Source organism: Stenella coeruleoalba (genome assembly GCF_951394435.1).
Source record: "Stenella coeruleoalba genome assembly, chromosome: 14".
Taxonomy (NCBI): domain Eukaryota; kingdom Metazoa; phylum Chordata; class Mammalia; order Artiodactyla; family Delphinidae; genus Stenella; species Stenella coeruleoalba.
In genome coordinates, this window is record NC_137160.1 from 64,856,777 (window position 1) to 64,878,325 (window position 21,549).

A 21,549-nucleotide genomic window follows, 5' to 3' on the forward strand; every position below is an offset into this window, starting at 1 on the left:
AACAAAGCCATGAACGTATTTTTTAACAGAGTCCACCCCTCCCCCCCTCCCATCTCACATCTGCGTCCTACTGGAAGGAGGACTGTCTGAGGAGCTCAAAGCACCATGGATGGGGAAGCGCAGGCTGGGATCAGACATTGGGAGCAGCAGGGACTCGGGGAGACGCCCCTCACCAGCCCCCTAATCTCATCGCTCACGTCTTCCCCAGATGGGGCAGGCACTCACCTGGTACCCCCTGACTGTCGGAGAACACAAGTGTGAGCATAAGGAAATGTTCTGTTTACATCAAGATGTATCAAGGCAGAGGGTTTCCAAAGACGGCTTGACTCAGTAAAGGAGGAAAATGAGTATCAGTTCTTTCCTCTTTTCCCTCCTGAGACCCTCGGTTACCCAGCGGCAGAGCTTAGAGGCCACAGTTCAAAGCCCACCACCCCTGGGACCCCAGCCGTGGAGGGTGCAGGTGACTGGCGTCAAAGGTTGGAGGAACCGGAGCCAAGAAAAGGAGCCGGGCACCAGCCTGTCAGCTCATCGTAGGCTCTGCAAGGTGCGTGTGGGTGAGGGACGCCGGGGCTGGGGGCAGGTGCAGACACGGAGGGGAGCGGGAGGGAGCAAAGTGAGCCAGCCATCCTCGAGCAGCAGAGGTGACGACTAAGGACCAGAGTGATGACCGGCATGAGGCAGGTGCCTAAACACGGCGGCACTCAAAGGCATCCAGCTCAGGACACTCACGGAACAGCACCGTTTGGGGACTGCCCTAGCGTCCATCGAGAACAAAACGGCCCAGCAGTGAGGATGGAATCCATGGGATTCCACGTAAAGCCAGGAGGGTGGACAAGATCTATGTGGAGACACAAGGCTGGGTCTCAAGATCACTGCGGGGAGTCAATACACATGAGCCGCAAGGCAGTAACTATCGGGCAGCACCCACAGGAGCCACCCGCGCAGCACCCTGTCTGCCAAGCTCACGCAGGGTGGCCCTGGCGGAGGGAGGGACCTGGCTGGCCACGGGTCCCTGGTTGGGACGCCAGAGGTGCGACGACGGATGAATCCTGGCCTGCCTTTCTGCTTTTCTACCCAGAAGCTCAGCTCTAAACCAAGACCCTAAAACTGGCCCAACTGAACCCTGGGCTGACGGGGAGCAAGGAGGGACCATCCCCTTCTCACCCAGGATCGAAGCCACAGGCAGGTCTCAGGTCCAGGACAGCCGCCAAGCGACCCTGGACCAGGAGCCGGCCTTCGTGGACGATCGCCGCCCAAGAGGGGCCACGAGTCCTGCCGCCCTGTTCCCCAACACACACCCCAACCTCAGTGGGCTCACTAGAGTGTCGTCCCGGACTGGTGTCCCCTCACACCCTGGGCCGTCTCCACCTTAGGAGAGCCCAGCCCCAGCTGTCATTGGCTTCCTCTCCCTGTGTCTTTGTCTTGCCGCTGTGGCGCCAGCTGGTGGGTGGGTGAGGGGAGCAGAACAGGGTGATCAGGGGGGCGTTTTTGCTTTCAGACCTGCTCTCAACGCACAGGGGTCCCTGGAGACGCTGAGCCATCAAATTCCCTAATAAGCTTCCAAGGTGGGGAATCCAGCCAGCTGGAGTGGTGACTCCCAGACTTGCCAAGAGAGACGACGAACTACCCAGGGATGAGTCACCCTTTCTCCTGTCATTCCTGCCGTGAGGATCTTCACTTCCTGCCCCAGGGAAGGGAGGCGGGGCTTCCTGTCCTCTGACTGGCACCTGGAATGTCCAACCACTCCCCCGCCAGGACGCCTCATCCAGGGGTCCCGGGGCACCAGGGGGAGTGGGGAACAGTCAGGGCCCACCTCCAGGGCAGAGCAGGGAGGAACCCGCTTAGCTGGGTCCAGTAAGATGCCCCGTAAAGAAAGAGGGTACCGGGGCTTTCTCCACGGGGGGCAGGAGCGTGCAGTGAGGCTGCAAGAAGCGCCAGGCAGCTGATGCAGCTCCTGTCGCCAAGCGGTGCGAGAGCTGGGGGTGGGGGGTGCTTCCAGGGCCCGGGGAAACTGGGACTGCGGGCCCGAATGGCTTGGACCTGGGACCCCTCTCCGGTTCTGTACAGACACTCCTGGCCCACCAGGGGCTCCTATGACAACTCCAGGGGGGCACCTGTGCCCCAGGAGGGATGCAGCTGCACCCCCTGGAATCTGAGTCTAGAAGCCGGAGAGGGGATGTCAGGCAGGTAGACTCAGACTCTCATGCTTTTCCAAGAAGAGGAAGCTCCTAATTGCCACCTGCAACCCAGGGCACCAACTCAGCGGCGTGCCTGGGGGTCTTCCGGAGGCCGTGGAGGCACGGCAGCCCCACTGGAAAAACAGGTGGATCTGAAATTCCTTCGGGGACAAGATGGGGCATGACAGACGGACAGACAGAGGGGCAGAAAAGGACCCGCGAAGGTGCCAGCCCAGGTCTCCCACGGCAGATGATTCAGAGCCAGGCCTGCCTCACCCCCATCTCAGTGTCCCTGAGTGTCAAGTGGGGAAGAACACAGAGCTTCTGGAGCTGGGGTGAGTGTGTCCGGGGCCGGGGGACGACTACATGGCGGTGGGGGGGGGGCAGACAGGACCCTGCAGGGAGCAGAGGGCGGCAGCCTCACCTGCACCTGGCCCTTCCCCATGATCCTGTCTGCACTCTCGCCGTCCTCCTTGGTGATCTTGCTTTTGTTGTAACACTTCTCGTAGCACAGTATCCTCAAGGTCTGTGAGCCTTCCAGCTCGATCTCAAACTCCTGTGGCCCCGAGAGAGAAGGAAAGCCCCGAGTTAGTTGGGGGGGGCCCGGCGAGTGGGGGTCAGTGCTGCCAGCTGAAGGGACCTCTGAACCGTGGCTCCTGCACAGATAGCTCCCAAGCTGCCCCGGGAGGCCCCGCGTCGAGACTCTCCTCACTTCCGTCCCACGATGCAGACCCTCGGAAGCCATTTCCCTGTGAGCATCACACCGTGGCCCCGTCTGGATGCTTGTGGAAGCTCTGAGCGCCTCTCAAACGTAAGCCAAGCTCCTTAAGCCAGCATCTCACAGCGTGGTTCCCGCACCACCTACACCAGGAGCTCTGGGGTGCTGGTTACAAACGCAGACACTCTGTGGGCTTTGGGGCATGTGTCCTCGGAGTTTCACCAATTACAAGTGCCCCACTCTGCTGTGTCAATAGTGGGGGGGGGGACAGGGACAGGGGAACATGGAAAATCTCTGTCCTTTCTGCTCACTTTTGCTGTGGACCTAAAACTGCTCTACAAATAAAGCCTATTTGAAAGGGGAAAAAAAAAAATCGATCCAGGGAGGTGACCTAGGCGAGAGAGGGACCTGGGAGGAAAGAATTCTCCCGCAGACACTCCAAGGTGTCTACTTTCTCCTCCGTCACGCCTGTGAAACCTTCAGTACATGCTGCATTTCACACCAGGGCTTTTGCAGGCATGGGTTCTCGCTGGGGAAGCCGCGGGGAGGGGAGAGCAAATACTTCTGAGCCTGAACGGGGGTAGGGAGGGTGTGTATGCCCAGAATCTGTGCGGCCCTGGATAATCCATGCACACACAGCCAGGGTGGCCGCCGGGTGGCCTGATGCTCTGAAGCTCCCCCGACCCCGTGCTCCGTCCCTCGAGCCCCCAGGGCTGCCTCACACCAGAACCCTCTGCATAGTATCCAGAGCCCTGCCCTTGTCACCTCTGCTGGGTCACGGCCCTCTCGCTCTCCTCAAAGCCTTCTTTGATGGATCCACCTGGCTGTGATCCCCCCTTGTCACAGCAGACGCCAGCCCTTTCCGTACGGGCACCCAGAGCTATAGAGCTACAAGGACCAGGTAGTCCGTTGGCTCCCTGTGCCCCAGTCCTGTGGAGGAGGCACAGCTAATAATCACAGGAGTGATGCTGAGAAAAGAGACTGGGGTTCCCTCCCGCCCAGCGAGGCCCCACGCACAAGCAGAGCCCCAGCTTCCGGACACTGAGAGGGTCACAGAGCCGAACGCTCATCCCAATTTCTGAGGAAAAATGCCATGGAAACCTCCCAAGGAAACACTGAGCAATTAACAAAGGCCTTAGTAACAAGAAGCCCTTCTAAGTTCTTTTTCCAGATGCTTTGTCAGCAAAAAAAGTTTCTTTGTAACTGGGGGGACGGGAGGGGAGAATTCTCAGGAACATGGAGATAAAATCTCTGACGGGAGGGGAGAATTCTCAGGAACATGGAGATAAGATCTCCATCTCTTGGCATGCCCGGTCCTCCAGGAGATTCCGGGAATGCTGGCACCGTTGCCTGCGGGGAAGCCCCTGGGGTCACACTCTCTCCCTGGAAGATGTTCCTCCCGATCACCCAGAAGTCGGGCCTCACCTCATTCCAGTTGGGCTCAGCCGTGTCCCTGTAGACACGTGTCTTGGCTTTATTTACAAAGTAGCCAAAGGAATCCACCTCCAGGGTGCAGTACAGACCTGCAGGAGAGCGACACAGAGAGGATGACCATGCTTTCCCTTATTACCAATGTTTTTTATAAAAGCAGGTGTCATTTTCTAAATCATAAAAAACAGTCTTGGTTTTATTTTTGTCTTGTTTTTTTTGGCCGCACAGCGTGGCATGCGGGATCTTAGTTCCCCGACCAGGGATCGAACCTGTGCCCCCTGCAGTGGAAGTGCGGACTCTCACCCACTGGACTGCCAGGGAAGTCCTTGGTTTTCTTTTTTTTTTTTTTTTCTTGGTTTTCTTTTTAAAACAAGACACCAAATCAGTGGCCGGCAAGGTTAGCAGCACCTCACAACAGTGCGCAGAGAACCGGCACCTTTTAGAACATTCGCTTCCCTGCTCACTGACAGCAGCTCGGTGCTGGGAGAAAAGTGGGTGCAGGGCGCGGCGTCCATCAGTGTACTAATGAAGTTAGTACAGGGTAAAATGAAAAAGTATTTGTGTTCAGACTTATTCACCTCTAGTTAGTGAGACAATTTATTCAATAGATTTTGTGTTCCATTCTTTTTTATTAAAAAATGTCTTTACTGAGGTATGAATTGTATACCTTAAAGTTTATCCACTTTAAGTGACCGAGTCAATGCTTTTGGTAAGTTTACAGAGTGGTGTAATCACACCACGATCCAACTGTAGCACATTTCCATCACCCCTAAGAGATCTCTTATGCCCATTTCTCCCATTCAACCACAAATCTGTAAATGTGTTTATGTCCATCTGAATCTCTTGCTCATTTTTTAAAAACTGGGTTGTCTCAAGCATTGCGTTATAAGAGTTCTCTATATGTTCTGGATACAAGGCCCTGATCATATATGCACAGTTTGTAAATATCTTCTATCCTGTGGCTCGTCAGGGATTTCTTGTTTGGTTTTGTAGCAACAGTGGGAAGGTCAGCAGAACGGTGCCTGCCCTGTGTCCTCCTCCGAGGGACCCTGAGAACTTGGTGCCAGGCTGACAGGTGAGCGTCTGCTGTACCTGGGCTGAAATGCGACCAGCCCTCACCACTCTGACAGCTCAAGTGGCTGGGAGAGGTGCCCCCAGGGGGAAGTATTAAAAGGGTATCCCTCTGGCTCATCAGAGCGGCAGAATCTCCTCTGCTGACCAGGGTCAGGGTGCCCGCCCTCAGCCTCCTGGCTTCCTGGCAACCTACGCAGCGTTTTCGGTCTATAGCAAACCGCAGCCCCTGCAATTGCAGGACTCGCCTGCAGGGGGCAGCTCCCCAGCTCGCAGGGTCTGAGCAACGCGCTGGCAACAGCAGGGTCCACCCCAGGGAAAGCAACTCCACACCCAGTGGGCGTCAGCCAGCACCGCACCTCCCGGCGGTCAGCTGCTTCTCTGGTCCCCGCACCCTTCGGCTCAGTGTCCGGCCGCCTTCCTCCCCAACCCAGCCGCTTACTAGAACTCTGCTTAAAGCCAGTGGCGGAGTGGACGATGACATTCAGGAACCCGTAGAGCCCGGGAGATTCATCATCTGTGCGAGAGACCAGAGAGGTGAGCGTCCGTCCTCCTGGGAGAAGCAGGCAGGTGACAGGTTCTGCTTCAAGGTGACCCTCATGAGGGCCCCACGTGACTGTCACTTGCTTAGCAGGGGACAAGGCAATGTCAGGAGCAGAAACACACCCATCGTGGCCTCTGTCTCGGGGACCTTAGGATCTAGTTGGGTTCACAACATGGGCAAACCAGGGACCGAGAAGAGACGTGACAGGTTCTCGGGACAGGAGAGGGTCGGGGAGCATGCCACGTGGATGGGGTGTGTGTGCCTGAGTGTGCAAAGCATACCCCTGTGTGTGGCTGCATGTGCACGAGTGTGTGCAACAGTGAACGCAAGATGCAGCACAACCACAGGTGGGGGCGGGCGGCACCAGGCTGAGGGGCGGGCGGGGGATGGGGAGCGGGGCCCAGAGCAGAGGGTCTGAGGAGTGGCTCGGGACCTGGGGCCAAGCCATCGGTCTTCTCAACCACCCGGTGGCCGCCGCCTGGGAGCTACCACCCCTAACCCGTCCCGTCCACATCCCGGAGAGGCCGACAGGCCCTCAGCAGCACACCCAGCCTTGACATGGACGTCTCTGGTCCCAGGATGGCACTAACAGCAGAAAGGGACGGCGGCCTGGGGGGCACAGCCCACCTTCTTTGTTGATGGTCAGTGGGATGCTGTGGACGGTCTGAAGCTTGACGCACGAGTTGGTCAGCATCTGCAGCTCCACGGACGTGAGGGAGAAACTCTTGAAACCTAAGATGGGGGCACAGGCGCACCAACTGGTGAGTCTGCCCAGCTCTCGGACTCCCCAGGACCCCCATGGGGTGTTCTCAGACGTACCCCCATTGGGTCCTCAGCACACCCTGGTTAGGAGGACCGCAGGGGCCACCTGCTCCCAGGGAGGAGCTGGTAAGGGCAGGTGAGGCATGGCCCCGGGGGGCCCAGGCTGGGTTCAGAGGGCTGCAGGAATCTTTGCGCAACGCTCACAAACAGGGCCGCCCACCACCTTGGCACGGCCTCAAGGCAACCGGTTGCGAGGGGGTGGTCTGGGGCACCTTCCTGTGGGGCTCTGTCCCCTGCTCCCCCTTCTCTCCACCAGGTGGGCGAAGGGGATTATTTCTGAGCAGACAACACATGCTGTAAATGGTCTGGGCCCCTGGTTACAACAGGACACCTGGGACAGGAACTCTGGCAGGGCCCCAGGCACTGGCCGTCAGAGTCACCAGGAGCGCCCGCCTGCCCCCGGAGACAGTGGCACTGGCGTCTCAGCACAGGCACGAATGACAACCCTGGGGGGACAGGCGCTCAGGACAGGGCAGAGGCGTGTGGAGCCCCCAACCTACCTTGGGGGGCACACAGGGCACACGCAGAAACCTTTTAGCAAGGATGGCTCGGGAATCCCAAACCGTATGGCTGGGGGCAGAGGAGGGAACCAGGCAGCTGCAGCCCCAGGACCTGGGGCAGGGTCTGCCGTCCCACCCTGAAGGCTGCCAGGCAGGACGGGGCAGCTCTGAGCTGAGCAGAAGGAAAGAACTGCTAACGGAGAGAAGCGTCCAAAGAAGGGGCCATCCAGAGGGGAGTGGGCGCCCTGTCCTGACAGCGGTCAAGCACAGGGGAGCAGGGCCAGCACAGCATGGCTGCCCAGGTGGGCCCAGTCGAGGGCCGAATGGCATCAGCACCTGCTGGGGTGTGTGGCAGGCCTGGGGGGAGGCAAGGCGGGTGGGCCACGTGCATGGCAGCCTCGGAAAGGCAGCAGGGGTGCAGGGGGGCCCCCGGGGGCAGGCAGGGAAATCAGAGAAGGTCAGAGGAGGGGAAGGGGGTTCATGGAGGAGGTCAGAGGGCAGGCGGGGGGGCACAGAGGGCAGGGGGCCCTATCAGGACAGCCCCTCCCCCATTATCTCCCATATTAGGGCTCCACGGCACACTTCACTTGGGTAAGAGTTACACTGTCCCTTGGGGAAAACAAGGTTTGAGACCATGGGAGGCGACCATCCAGCCCCGACGCTCCCGAGCCCACAGCCTGGGCGCGCGGCCCACTCACATTTCTTCTGCTGCTCCCGGATGTTCTCCCTCCACTCGGCCCGCTCGTAGTCGGATGAGATCAGGAACGTGTAACTCTGGGGGTGGGGGAGAGCACACCCGTTATCTCCACCCCCGCTGAGCGGGCACCCAGTGGATCCAGGGCTCCGTCCTGGTCGCCGCGTGGAGCCTGCAGCACGCCCACAGGAGGCACGAGCATCTCCGCGCTGCAGGCCGGCGGAGCTAGGGCGGCTGTGCTCACAGCACTGCTCGTCCCTCCCTGCACCCTCCGCCCCTCCTGCTGCGCCTGGGTCAGGGCGTGACGAATCAGAGTGTAGGGCCACCGGGGTCACCAGGTGGGACCTGCAGAGGGGAGGGCTGATGCCCACAGGCCGGGCCCATGACGCAGAGGCAAGGCTCCCGCAAAGCCCACCGGCTGCCCCCCGACAAGTGCATGATGCCCGTGGAGGGAAAGGCCCCGGCTAGAGGCAGCAGAAGCCACTCAGGAGAGAAGCTGTCTCTCTGGCCCAAGAGGTCCCGGACAGCATTTCTGCACCGAGGGCTGAGTCTGCACAGCCCTGCAAGCCCCCTGCCCTATTGAGACGCCCTGGAGACCCCACCACCTACCAGCCACGGGGGCTCCGGCCCAAAACCCCAGAGAGCGGCCTGTGTGCCACGCTGGGCACTCACCTTGCCGTTGCGGCTGTGCACGCGGAAGGCCATGCTGGGGGACATGAGCAAGAGCAGCGACTCCTGCTCCGAGAGCTTCTTCCGCAGCCTCTCGATGGCCTTGCTGCCCTTGTTCGCTCTCTGTGGGCAGAGGGCACGGTCACGTTTCCAGCCCTGGCCCAGCGCGGCCCGCTCCCACTCTGCCTGCCCCACCACCCCTGATGCTCGGTCCGTGGAGGACGGGAGACCGTCTGGCGGCCCAGCGTGGACAGGGTCTCGGCCACAGCGTCCAGGCCCGGCATAGACTGCCGGATGTGCTCAGCCCATCCTTCTTAAGGGATTAAGTTCTTCCTCTCACAAACCTCCCTTTTTTCACTTGCTCTGAACTTAGACAATGTGGAGGGGCCTGTCGTGACCCTAAAGGCCCCTCCCTGCTCCCGGATCTGCCACATTTCAGCATCAGGTCCCCCGGGAGTGACTGCGAGGGTCCTGATGGAGGGTGACATGCACCCCCAGGACCTGGCTAGGAAAACTCTCCCTGCCGCGTGTCATGTTCCTCCCTCCTGAAGCCCTCTGTCCCCGGGGGAGGCTGTGCTGCCCGCCACTAGGCAGAGGGTATGGCTCGGATGGGTGAGTGGTGGCAGAGAGCTTGACAGCCCCGCAGATGCAGCCCTGGCTCCCCTCTGCCTCGGGACACTCTGCCATGGGGGCCGTGGGTCCGTCGGGACGAACAAACAACCCAGAGTTCATGCCGGTCCTGGGGCTCCTGTGCTTTCCCCATCCTGTGCGGTTTGCAGTACAGAAGGTTGGGTAGGGTGAGGGCTGAGAAGGACCCCTGTCCTGCTGCACCCACCTCAGCAGGGTGTCCCTGGACATCAACCTTCTGGGGACCCACCTTGTCTTTGGCCACTGTGAGGCACCAGCTCTGGCCTAGGCTGACCCTACAGGCGAGGGGTTCATCCTCACTGTTCCTCCAGAACACTGTTCCTCTCCAGAAACAACCAGGGGCCTGCTGGGTGCAGACCAGACCCCGTGGAGGGGCCGTGTTTCCGCCCAGCCTGGGATTTGCTCCGGATCAGGGCAGTTATAAGAGGGACAGAGGGGCACCTCCCCCCACCCCGTCCTGGATGGCTCCATGCCTGACGGGAGGCCTGGCACTGCGAGGGCTCACAGGGGTCCCAGCAGGTCCCAGAGACCAGAAGTGAGGTCAGATGCCCTGCAGAACTTGCCCGCCTGCCAGCGTGAGGGGACGCTGCCCACTCGAGCTGCAGAGCCCGGCCTGGCACCACCCCCAGCCCCACCTTCTCTCTCTGGATGTCGCTCTTGATCTGGGAGATCTTGATCTTCATGGCATCCAGCTCCTCATCCAGCACCAGGGGGATGTTGGGTGTGGCCTCCGCGTCATCTACTGTCTGGAAGCTGAGATCCGTGAGCGGGATGTACCATTTGCAGTCATATTGCTGGGTTTTGCTGGGTGGGGGGAGGGGCAGGTTAACAGGCTGACCACCTTCCTTTGCTTAAGTCACTGCTTTCGACTCTGGGGAACCCTAAGCTCATGGCCATGAAGTTTACCTGACCTTCAAACTCTGCTCATGGTCCCTGAGACAGGCTGGGATAAGGCCACAGGCAGACACTGGCGATCCAGCCTCGGTGACCCCTGGGGAGGGTCATTGTGCACGTGTGACCCAGACCCCACGGGTCTGACAAGCCCTCATCCACCCTACTCTGTGCTGACAGTGGTGGCTCACAGGCTCCCTGACGCGGGAGACCACCTAGGCCGCCAATGACAGTCAGGAGAGGACTGCAGACACGTCCAGAGCTGTAGAGTTTGAGGGGCTGCAAATCTACCCGGTGTAATCCCTCCCTCGACAGATGGGGAAACCAAGGCTCTCTTCTGATTAAATCCACTCAGCGTGGCGATGGCAGGATGGGGTGAAGAGCCCAGTTCTGGTTCTTCCCAACGTGACCTTCTTTCCTCCATTCCAGCCCCCCGGCCCCCCACTGCTGCAACCTGTGTGGTCTGATCCCTGGGGGTTTGGGTGGGGTCTGCAGGCCAATGCTGAGAATCACTTAGAAGCCACCATGATCTCGGGAAGACAAAATGTAGGGATCACCTAGTGATGCCCTCCAAGGACAGGGGAGGGGCAGCCAGTGTCCATCCCCCACCTGCACCAGACCCTGCAGCCCCCCGACCTGTCTGGGTCACGACATGACAGCCCCTCCATTGCACCTGAAGTCACAGTCAACAGCCTGGTCATCCACCCAGACCCTGAATGTCTCCAGATTCCTAATGATGAACTTTGACCTTGAGCCTGGCATCACGTCCAGTTGGAAACAGAATGTAGCTTAACGAGAGCAGCCTGGCAACAGGTTACGACCTCTCGAGGCTCACTGGAAAGAACACCAGGTCTCCTCCTGTAGAAACCACCCCATGCCCCGGGGACCCCCCCCTCGGCCGGGGCCGCACCGCCACTCACCCTCCGCTCTGCTTCTTGAGCTTGGTGCACAGGAGCAGGTCAGTGAAGAGGAAGACGTGCCGCAGCTTGCGGGCCCCCTCCACCAGCTCCACCATGAAGCTGTCCTTCAGCAGCTGCCGGTGCTGCAGGGGGCGGGGGGCTGGTCAGGGCAGGGGCGGCCAGGGCCTCCACTCCCCCCACCTCCAACCCTCACACCCACTTCCCAGCGCTCCTTCCACCTCATCCGCCCGCAAGCACACACGCCAAACGCCTTGCTCTTTGTTCATCAAAGTTCCCAAGCCCCAGACAGAGTCACAGCCACTGGCCTGGAGGCCGGAGGAGACATTGCAGCCAAGGCGACGGGAGAGCCCTTCTGAGCAGGGAGGCCCACACGTCCCCAGGACAGGCCTGGAGACCCAGGCAAGAGGCCGGCCACGTGGAGAGGGGACGTTCTCGTACGGGGACCGTCAAGGCTCAGGTAACAAGAGCTTGGGGCTCGGCCTAGAGGGCACTGCCTGGTAAGCGGGGAGGAGACGGGCCGGGAGAACTCCGAGAGAGGGCAGTCACGCTAAGGGCTGGGCCTGGATCTGAGGGAATCAGGAGGCTGGGCAGGGGTCCCCCAGCTGGGACCCCACATTCTAGTCCTTCTGAGGTCAGTGCCCACTGATGGTAGGGGCCCACCTAGGGGCTTTACACCTCTGATGCCCACCCCTGACCCTCAGGCATCCTCGAAGGAGCAGGGAGACTAGAGGCACCAGTTCCCAGCAAGCCCTGTGCCTCTCTGCCCCTGGGGGCTTCATCTGAAAGACAAGGGATGGTCCCATGGCTCACAAGTTTCCAGGGCACATGGAGGTAAGTCGGTAATTCAGTGGACAAACTGCCTGCCACCTCATCCGGGCTGGCGCCGTGCTGTGCCGAGGACACAGAGACAGGACGAGAGGCTGCCCCGCGCGCGCCCCGGGTGTGCTGTGCCAGCACGTGGCCTGTCATTGGATGTGACCCTCCTGCTGTGGGTGGGTCCTCGTGCCCACTTCGAAGATGAGAGCCTGAGCCTCAGGGAGCTCTACCATCCACCCCAGGCAGCACAGGGAGCGAGCGGGGACACTCGGGGGTCTGTGCTCAGGAGGAAAGAGGCCAGGTGCTCAATGGGGACCCTGCCCGCCTGGCCTCAGAGAAGGCCCCCCAGAAAGGGCAACTTCCCACCCCTCTCTGTGATGGCCTGGGAAGGGTCCGGAGGGTCAGGCACACACACCACAGGGGGCAAAGACTCACAGCATCTGCCTACCCCTGTCACCCCCCCCAACAGCCCCCCCAGCAGGTCTGGGCACCTGGCTCCACTGCCACCTGCCGCCTGAGGTTCTTCTCAGGGAACCTGTGCCTCCCTGAACTCCCCCCACACTCTCAGCAGGAGCCCCCGAGAAGCAAATGCAGCCTGGGCCAGGCCCCCCAACACTCCCACATCACCGTCATGCGCAGCTCGGCTCACAGCAGCCGGCCAGGCCCTGGCACGGAGACCGGATGATTTACATGGAGCCGCCAGTGCCAACCAGACCATGAGTGGGAGGGCAGGAGGGCTGCCCAGGCGCCCAGGCCGTGACCCATCGTCACTGCCCTCCCCCGCCTGCTGTGGGCATAGGCAAGCCCCGCGTCCGCACCCATGGGAAGCACAGAAGCATGTGCACCTGGGGACACGGCCATGCAGCACTGGAGACCTGGGCAGCCTGACTGCGGGGTCTGTGCCGGGGGGCAGGTCCTGGGACACTGAGGTCCTCGAGGAATGCCCCCTCGGCAGGGACACGCAGATGGTCTTCCAGCCCAGGAGGCAGGACCAAGGGACATTCTGTGAGGAGGGGGGGACTGCAGTCCTTTCTCCACACAAAGGAGCTGAGCTTCTGGCCACTGCCAGCAGAGGGCCCCCGACGTCCAGCTCAGAGGCGGATTCGCCCCCTCTGTCAGCAGGTCAGAATCGTCCAGGGTCCCAGCCCTGATGGAGCCCCCTGCAGGCCCTTCCCCTCCTCCCCGCCGGGTCCTGCCGCTCACAGGTTCATCCAAAGTCCCATCCCAGCCACCAACTTCATCCTCCAGAGGCCACCGGCATCACCCTGGCACGTCTGGCAGCCCCGTACATCCACCCATCCGTGGTAGTAGACACGGGCTCAGACGGCAGCCCTGCGGGGCTCTGATGGGTGGACTCAGTTGCCAGGCCCCTCCCCATGCACCCCTGCCTGTGCAAATCCTCATCTTTCCAGGAGAAGCCCCCCCACCCCATGACGTCCTGGCCTGAGCCTTGCTCTGTGCTGCACCCCGTCTCCGAGGGCCACACGAGGTGCACAGTGCGGGGAGTGGACGGTGTGGCTGTCCTCTGAGCGCAGTAGGATTTTCTCACCACGAACTTCCCCATCGTGGCAGATGTCCTCCCTCCCAAGGAGGCCCCAGGCCTCAGTTCTGAACCCCAGCCCACCCTGGGGTCCTGCAGTGGCTCAAACAGAAATTGCGCAGATGGGCAGGAAGGGTCTCCCAGCTCCAGGAAAGCAGGGCCCCCACCCACGATACTGGCAAATCCACGAAGGGAGCCTGGACCCTGGCCCAGGAGTCAGGCCTCATTCTGTCTCTATCTGTGGACCCCAGCCCCCAGCTCTCGAGGTCGTGCCAGGCAGTGGTGTAGGTGTGGATCTGCCTGAATCCTGGTCTAGCCGCCACCTATCTCCCTTACTGTGCTCCTGACGGAGAACCCTGAATGAAGGCACATGCGACTCAGACTCCTGACCTTTCAGTGTCACTGGCCTTTCTCCCCAATTCGTGGCTGAGGCACCCAAGCGATTCCCCTCAAGGAGCAGACACCACAGGTCAACAGGACCAGATGCTGGTGGGGATGGGGTGGGCGCAGGTAGAAGCCCTGCCCCCATGAAGCAGCGGCCCCTACACACTTCCCACTCAGGCGCCCCGGGACCCTGACCATGGGTGCACGGGGAAGGAGGCCTGGGATACAGATGCGGGCTCAAGGGCCTGGCTGACAACTGCCAGGCGACATCTGATTTTCCTCAATTCCTGAAGGCAGCTGCTTCCAATGACCCGAAGAGCAAGGAGGCGCTTCTCCCCGGGGAACCTAAGTGCAGCGGGAGACACAGGCGCAGACCCAGCACCCACAGAAGGACTCGCACAGCTGCTTCCCAGGAGGGCGGTGCTCTTATAAAGGAACTGCCTGCGAGAGAGCATGGTGTCCCAGGAGGGGAGACCAGGCAGCACGAACCCGACAGGGACAGGAGTCTTGGCGGAAGCAAATCCCGAGTCTGGTGAGACCGTGTGAACTGCAGACAAGGGAGGCCGAGCACTCAGGTACCACTTCCCACACAGGTGTGGGAGCACAGGGCTGAGAGCAGCCTGCCCGCCAGCCCCAAGTCCCGGAGGGTCAGCCTCGGCGCCGCCGAGCACCTGGCACACCAACGGGAAGAGGAGTGGTTCCGAGCGGCAGCTACAGTAAGGTTTGCTGCCAGCCCACGTGTTGCTGGGCCATACGGCTCCTGTCCCTGCACAAGACCCCAGAGGCCGCGGGTCCGCCCCCCCCCGCCCCGCGCCGCGGTGCCGCTTCCAACGAAAGATGCTCACACTAGACGCCGCCCCTGACTGGCACACCTCTGCCATCTCGCGCAAGCTGCCTGGCACCGGGCTGGGCCCCTCCCGGGAAGGAGCGGAGGTGGCAGGGGTGGCGTCTGAGCCCCTCTGTTCCACACCCTGTCATCTACGATGTGCAGAGAGATGGAGACTGGGATGGGCTGTCAGAGAGGGAGGGAGGAGGGGAAGGAGAGCCCTCCTGGCCGAAGAAGTCAACCACGTTCGTTCTCCAGCCGTTCTCTGGCCACAAACACAAACCACACGCCCCTCCCCTTCATCCGCTTTCAAGTCCTTAAACCCACTGTTAACTGTATGTTAATGAAAGAACACTCAAGAGGAACCGAGCGGTCCCCAGGCACACAAATGCCATCCTCCTTCTCACCGCTCTCCTTAGCTGGGGACCCTGATCCGGCAGGGTGGGCGGTGCCCGGGACATAACCCCCCAAGTGAGGCCCGCACCCCTGAAACCACACCCCGATGCCCTGCACAATGGCCTGGGTTCACCCTGCCAGGTCAAGGGCCCCCAAGTCCAGGCGTTTCTGTGTTGGGCTGAGCTGTGTGGATACAGTGGGCCCCACGCCCACCTCTGCTCGGCCGCCATGCTCACCTCTCCCTTCTTCACGGTCATGGACTGCCGGCGGGGCGTGATCTCCTCGTTAATGCTGGACAGGAAGTTCTGCGAGATGCGGAGGGCGTCTTGCAGCAGCAGGTGGTCGGGGTGGCCAGAGGGGGTGTGTTTCAGCAAGTCCTGCATTGGACGAAGGATGGAGTCAGAGCAGCCCCGGCATCTCTGCTGTGAGAGCCGCAGACGTGCTGGGTGTGACCGGGGGCCGCCTCTCACCATGGCTTGGGCCGCGCGGCAGCACTTGTGCGAGCACTGTGCCAGGAGCAGGCCCCTAACGGCGCCCCACAAGCCTATGCTGTTTGCACGTTGCAGAGAGGGGCTCCACGCTACAGGTCTGCGGCAGGTTTCTCTACCCGGGCCCTGGTGACATGCAGGGCTGGTTTTGGTGGGGGCTGTCCGGGCACTGGAGGATGCTGGCACCGTCCCTGGCCTCTGCCCATTCGATGGCAGTGGTGCCCCCTCACGTGTGGTTGTGACAAGCAAAAATTTCCCTGGACATTGTCACAGGTCCCCTGGGGCAGAACCCATCCTGGTCCGCCGGTCCATGTGAGGTCAGGAGAAAGCCCCTGACCTTCCCAGCTCCTCCTCTTTTATTTATTTTATTTTATTTTTGCGGTACGCGGGCCTCTCACTGTTGTGGCCTCTCCCGTTGCGGAGCACAGGCTCCGGACGCGCAGGCTTAGCGGCCATGGCTCACGGGCCCAGCCGCTCTGCGGCATGTGGGATCTTCCCGGACCGGGGCATGAACCCGTGTCCCCTGCATCGGCAGGCGGACTCTCAACCACTGCGCCACCAGGGAAGCCCCCGGCTCCTCCTCTTTTAGATCAGAGCCTGAGAATCCTTCTCTACTGCAAATGCACATAATTTGTGCTCAAAGTCTACGGCTTCCTGGTTCAGAGAAACAAAACCCTCTTAGCTCCCAAATCCTACAGCAAAGAGAACCTGGGGAGATGAAGTAAGCTCAGGGGAGGCTCTGGTGTTGGGGATCCCAGTCCCCCCCCCACCGCTCCTGGTGGTTCTGGCTTCCCCCTGCCAGGCCTGGGCTCATCGTGGTGAGGGAACCAAATAAAGGATCTCCAGGACTCTGATGGGCCACCGGCCAGAGCCTCCCAAACCGCAAATCTCAGCTTATCTCCCTCCATCCAGGAACTCTTAGTCAGAGGATGGTAAGAAGTTCTGAAACGTGCACTGGATGGAAAACCACGCAGCTTAAAAATGAACAAGGCAGAGCTGTTTGGGCCAAAGTGGGACAACTGCCACAATATAACATTACGGGGTAAAAAGCCACATGTGGAATGGTATGCACAGCACAACACCGTCTGAGTGATTTAGAAAGATGCCACGTGTGTCGGCATAAAGATCCTTGTGGTGGTGGCTCCTTTGTGCGGAGGAAGCAAGACAGGAAACGGACACTTCAAACACTTCTGTGACTTGGTTGTACATTTTTTTAAAAATGTGCATGTCGGGCTTCCCTGGTGGCGCAGTGGTTAAGAATCCGCCTGCCAGTGCAGGGGACCCAGGTTCGAGCTGTAGTCTGGGAAGATCCCACATGTCACAGAGCAACTAAGCCCGTGTGCCACAACTACTGAGCCTGTGCTCTAGAGTCCGCAAGCCACAACTACTGAACCCACGTGCCACAACTACTGAAGCCCACATGCCTAGAGCCCGTGCTACGCAACAAGAGAAGCCACCACAATGAGAAGCCCGTGCACCGCAACGAAGAGTAGCCCCTGCTCGCCGCAACTAGAGAGAGCCCGCGCAACAACGAAGACCCAACATAGCCAAAATAAATAAATAAATTTATTAAAAAAAAATGTGCATGTAAGACTTACTCTAAATACAGACAAATAGGATCACCTGGCAGGATCGGGGGCCTTTTTTTCCCTGCTTGTTTCTCAGTATTAAGACGACCACTTAATAATGCGCAAGTGACTCCCCACTGCCTTTAAGAGCAGCCCCGCCAGGTGGGCCTCCCTGCACACCCTCTCCGCACACGTTCTCCTGGCTGGAGAATGTGGTCTGACCACAGCCCCGGGATGCACCTGCCATTGGTGCTCCAACCTGTGCTATGTGTCCCCACCCTCTCCCCCGGGGAAGCTTCTCCACCCACAAGCCTCTGTCCATGTGGGACGGGATGCTCCCTACCTGTACCCGCTCTGATGAGGCATCTGGAACACCTGGCGAGCCTGCTGCGTTTCCCCCCTCCCACCCCCAGGAGCCCAGGGATGGCAGAGGTGCCTCACTTCTGCATCCTCAGTACAGGTGTGTGGCAGAAAAGGGGGCAGGTGGGCAAAATTGACAGATATCAGGGTCAGCCCCAGGACAGAAGCCAAGAACCCCAGGGCAAGGAGGCCCCGGGCCCGAGGGACTCACATGCAGGACCAGTGTGCTCCTCGTGACCCGGTCCACAGGCTTGTAGAGCAGGGCTGCGGAGAGACGAAGGGTCAGAGAAGGCTGACCGCCCGCCTGCCCACCCACCCTCACTGCAAGGGTGGAGGTGGGGGCAGCCTCAGCCTCCACATTCCCTGGGAACCCCACCTCCCCTCCGCTCAGTGACAAGGTTGAACCCGATGCATTGGAAGGTCGGGAACACAGCTGTGAGCCTTCAGTCTGTGACATCAGTGCCAGGTCCAGGGCTGAGCAGAACCCGAGCCTGCGTGGCTGACTCAGCAGCAAGCATTCAAAGGCCTCCGTGTTGACGGCCCCCCGGCCTGGGTCAGGGAGCTGGCCAGCACTCTGGGGAGGAAGCGCCGGCGCAGATCCCAGGCCGGGGGTGTGGACCAGCACGCTACTCCGTGCGTATCCAAGCCTGAGCCTGAGATACGGCTTTTGGTTTTGTAAGCGTTTTTGGACCCCTGGACGCCGGCAGCATGGAGCCCCAACCGGCCAGGGCCGTCCCCGCTTTTCCATGGTGGGCACAGCCCATCACGGGCACAGGCGCTTCACGTGTTCTCACATGTAGGGTGGAGCTCCGCCCATAACCCCCACGACTAGTGCAGGGCATGCACTGTTATCCCCATTTTACAGAAATGGGGGAAACCGGCTCAGAGGGCGGTGTAGCTGTGGCCCCGGCCCACGTCTGCTGTTCTCTGTGAGCGTAACTCCTCCCAAGACCCTAACAGCCAGAAACGAGAAGTACCCTGTTGCTCCTGAGCTCACTCTGCCCAGAGAGATGAGGGCAAACACAGGCCCGGGAGCCCGACTACTTGGCCCTGACCCCTGCCCAGCCACTCTGAATCTGCGTTCTACACGGTCCTTTCCACCCTAAACCTGTTTTATCACCTGAAACAAGGGAAGACAAGAGCCTCCTGCAGGGCCGTTGGGACAACAAGATGACACTGTAAATGCCCGGCAGTGCCTGCTTTGTGGGCTTCCGATACTCCCACCTCTTCCTGGTTCCCTGCCCCACCCCCACCCCCCATTGGTGGCAACAGGTCCTGACCCTGTCCCTCCGCACCCACCATGGCCAGTGCTGCTCCCTCCCCATCCCCCCACCCCCCACTACTGGAAATCTGGAGCAGCAGAGGGGCCGGAGTGTGACCCAGCTGGGCGCCCTGGCTGCTCCTGTCTGCTGGCAGCGGCCGCCACCACAGGGGCATGCAGGGGCTTCGGCACGGAGAACTCACTTTCCAGAGAGTTCTTGGTCGTTTGGTCCTTGGCATCCTTGTTGCTTCTGGCTCTCAGGTTCTGCAAAGAGAAAAGCACGTTTTCCACAGGGCAGATGAAGCAGCTCTGATGTGTCAGTGAGTTCACGGTCAGGAACCTTCAGCAGAACTCTCACCCTCCTCTCACCGCTGAGAAGCCTAGATGTGGCAAACCTCTGGGCCACAGCCTGCAGAACGGGGCCAACTGAGCACACGCTCGCCCTGGATGACGCTGCTGACATCAGGATCAGAAATTCTCTATTCTAAGGGGCTGTCCTATGCACCCTGGGATGTTGAATAGCATCCTACGGGTGCAGCAGCACCCTCTCCTCCTGCTGTGACAATCTAAAACGTCCCCCGGCATTGCTAAGTGTCTCCAGGGGACAAAATCAGCGCTGGTTGAGAACCTCTGACGCAGAGGATCCTGCAAACCAAGGCAACTGGCAATGCCCCTCCTGGGTGCACAGATCAGCTTTCCTGGAGCAGTTAAACAACGTGCAAGGGGCTGGTGGGTCAGAAAGAAGAGCACTCAGCTTCGGGGAGGCCAGGGCAGGCCGCTGGCATGCACTCTGCCTCCACCCCAGCCTCCCCTCCCCTGACTTTGCAAACGTCCTTGCCCAGGAAGTAGGCAGAGCTTTTTAGTGGGTGGGTCATTTTTCAACACAACCGTGTCAAAGGCACTGCTGATTTGGTCCAAGGTACCAAGAGAAATGTGGATAAAAGGTCCCTGTGTGCCTGAAATAGTCTCTGGAAAGAAGCTGTGGCTAATCCCAGTACGAGACTTCTGAGTGAACAGAAGACACAGCACAGGAATGGGAAGGGGCCTGGAGATGACCGTCCCAACCTCTCAGGCTGTGGGAAACCTCTTGGGACTAGAAAACATAGTGTATTTTAAGCTCACGGGGGCCAAACTCACAATGCACCTTGGTGCCTCTCCTGAGAATTTAGCTCCCCTCAATAACTCCTCCATCCATCTGCCTCAGCAGCTCCCAGAGGGTGGGCGGGGGGATGAGGGGGCGTGAGAGCTCAAAACTGCAAAAATTAGGTGCCGCTCACATGAGCCAGGGCAGCAGCCCACGCGCCAAGGGCCCCTGGAAGGTGCGATGAACGTGGGCACCTTGAGCATCTTGGGGCTCTGGGAGGCCTGCCTCGAGAAAACTTACAAGTTTGGTTTAACCCCACATTTCCCAAACTGACTAGACTCCGGAAGCCCTTTTCACATGATTCCTGTTACCTACTTTTTATCTGGGGAGCTCGAGCTTGCAGAACCCATCTCAGGCAACTCCAGTCTGACTGGACACTGCAGCACACCCATTTCTCAGGCCAGTCCTGGGAGACGTGAAGGACCACTGCTCCACCCTGCCTGTCCTTGGAGATGGACATCCAGTCCCCATGGCCGAGCTCTGACCCCGCAGAATGCAACTCCCCACACCTCTAAATGGCCTGCTTCTTCTGCGTCCTTTTGGTTCATTTCACTGTCTGTGTGGCTCTAATTTCTCTGGGGCTTTTTTGAAACATGGATGGAAAACCAAAGTGGATACCACCTGATGGTAAAAGTTTCACAGAACCGGCATTTGGCCGCCCCGAACCCCGTCCTGCTGCCTGTGCCTGTGCCTGGTTGGTGGGACCACGTGACTCCCGGTTGGTATCCCACCGTCGCTTCCTCCCTCCTCTGTAGACACCTGTCCTGGTGGACGTGAACTTGGCTCCATTTAACCATAGCCTGCTCTTAAAAGATTATGACTCTAATTTGTCAAAGTCGCCTGGGACTTGGCGCCAGCATTCCAGCTGTTAGGAGTATGCGGGCTGCTAGTTTAATGAACTAAAGAGAGGAACAGACCCAATGCTGCAGGCAAACGAGGGCAGCTTCAGAGGGAAGTGTGGAGCCAGCCTGCAGCCCTGGGTGCATGTAGCCCGTTACCAGAGGCACCAGGTGGGGAGCAGGGCACCCACGGGCTCTGGGGAACGGTGTGGCACGTTATCACCATGGGAGACGCCGGTGCTGGGACCCACAGGGCCCAGCCCCCGTGATAAATTATAAAACAGCACAAATCCCCTGGAACAAAGCCCAGGTGTGACAGTCGGGGTACGACCGTATCCCAGCAAGAGACCCTCCCCTGCCTACTTCTAGTTTCCGTTTCTCTTCCTAAAGCTGGGGTTTCACTTGGAGGTCTTCCCACCCAGAATCCTTGTTTGGCGGGGAAGGCAGGTCAGGGCTCTGAGGACTACAGGCCTGGGAAGAAGAAAGTATCATTCACCTGCCACGGGCAGAAGCAGGATGGAGCGGGGCAGCGAGGACCTGGCATGGCCACCGGCCCCCGATGGCCGCCCGTCTTCTGCATCCAGGGGGCTCTTCCGAGGCCCCTTGTGCTAACACTCCAGGGCTTGAGGTTTCAGAGCCCCCGGGCCGGTGCAGTGCCCAGCCTGCAGCTTCCTCCCACGCGGGTCGACAGAACGCACACCAGCCCCATCCCCCGGGCCGGATGCAGACCCCAGAGGAGCAGAGCATGACACCTCCCCACCTGCTCTCCATCCGCAAGGTGCAAAGTCGGCCTCAGGACTCGAGTGTCGAGACCTCTGTTAATGGGGCAGAACTATGGACAC

General features: G+C 60.1%; 1 protein-coding gene across 2 annotated transcripts in view; it reads right to left on the reverse strand.

Moving 5' to 3' along the window:
• Positions 1 to 21,549, reverse strand: part of BCR (BCR activator of RhoGEF and GTPase) — a 101,755-nt gene that overhangs the window by 17,071 nt on the left and 63,135 nt on the right. The window contains exons 6-16 of one of the 2 annotated variants that reach the window (XM_079943312.1): positions 18,928 to 18,988; positions 17,675 to 17,727; positions 15,284 to 15,424; positions 11,086 to 11,207; positions 9,910 to 10,078; positions 8,630 to 8,749; positions 7,962 to 8,037; positions 6,569 to 6,673; positions 5,840 to 5,950; positions 4,321 to 4,418; positions 2,602 to 2,733 (exon numbers count right to left, since the gene is read on the reverse strand). In XM_079943312.1, the coding sequence (XP_079799438.1) occupies positions 2,602 to 2,733; positions 4,321 to 4,418; positions 5,840 to 5,950; positions 6,569 to 6,673; positions 7,962 to 8,037; positions 8,630 to 8,749; positions 9,910 to 10,078; positions 11,086 to 11,207; positions 15,284 to 15,424; positions 17,675 to 17,727; positions 18,928 to 18,988 (1,188 nt within the window). The remainder of the gene's footprint in view (positions 1 to 2,601; positions 2,734 to 4,320; positions 4,419 to 5,839; positions 5,951 to 6,568; positions 6,674 to 7,961; positions 8,038 to 8,629; positions 8,750 to 9,909; positions 10,079 to 11,085; positions 11,208 to 15,283; positions 15,425 to 17,674; positions 17,728 to 18,927; positions 18,989 to 21,549) is intronic. The other variant, XM_079943313.1, reaches the window with a different exon arrangement.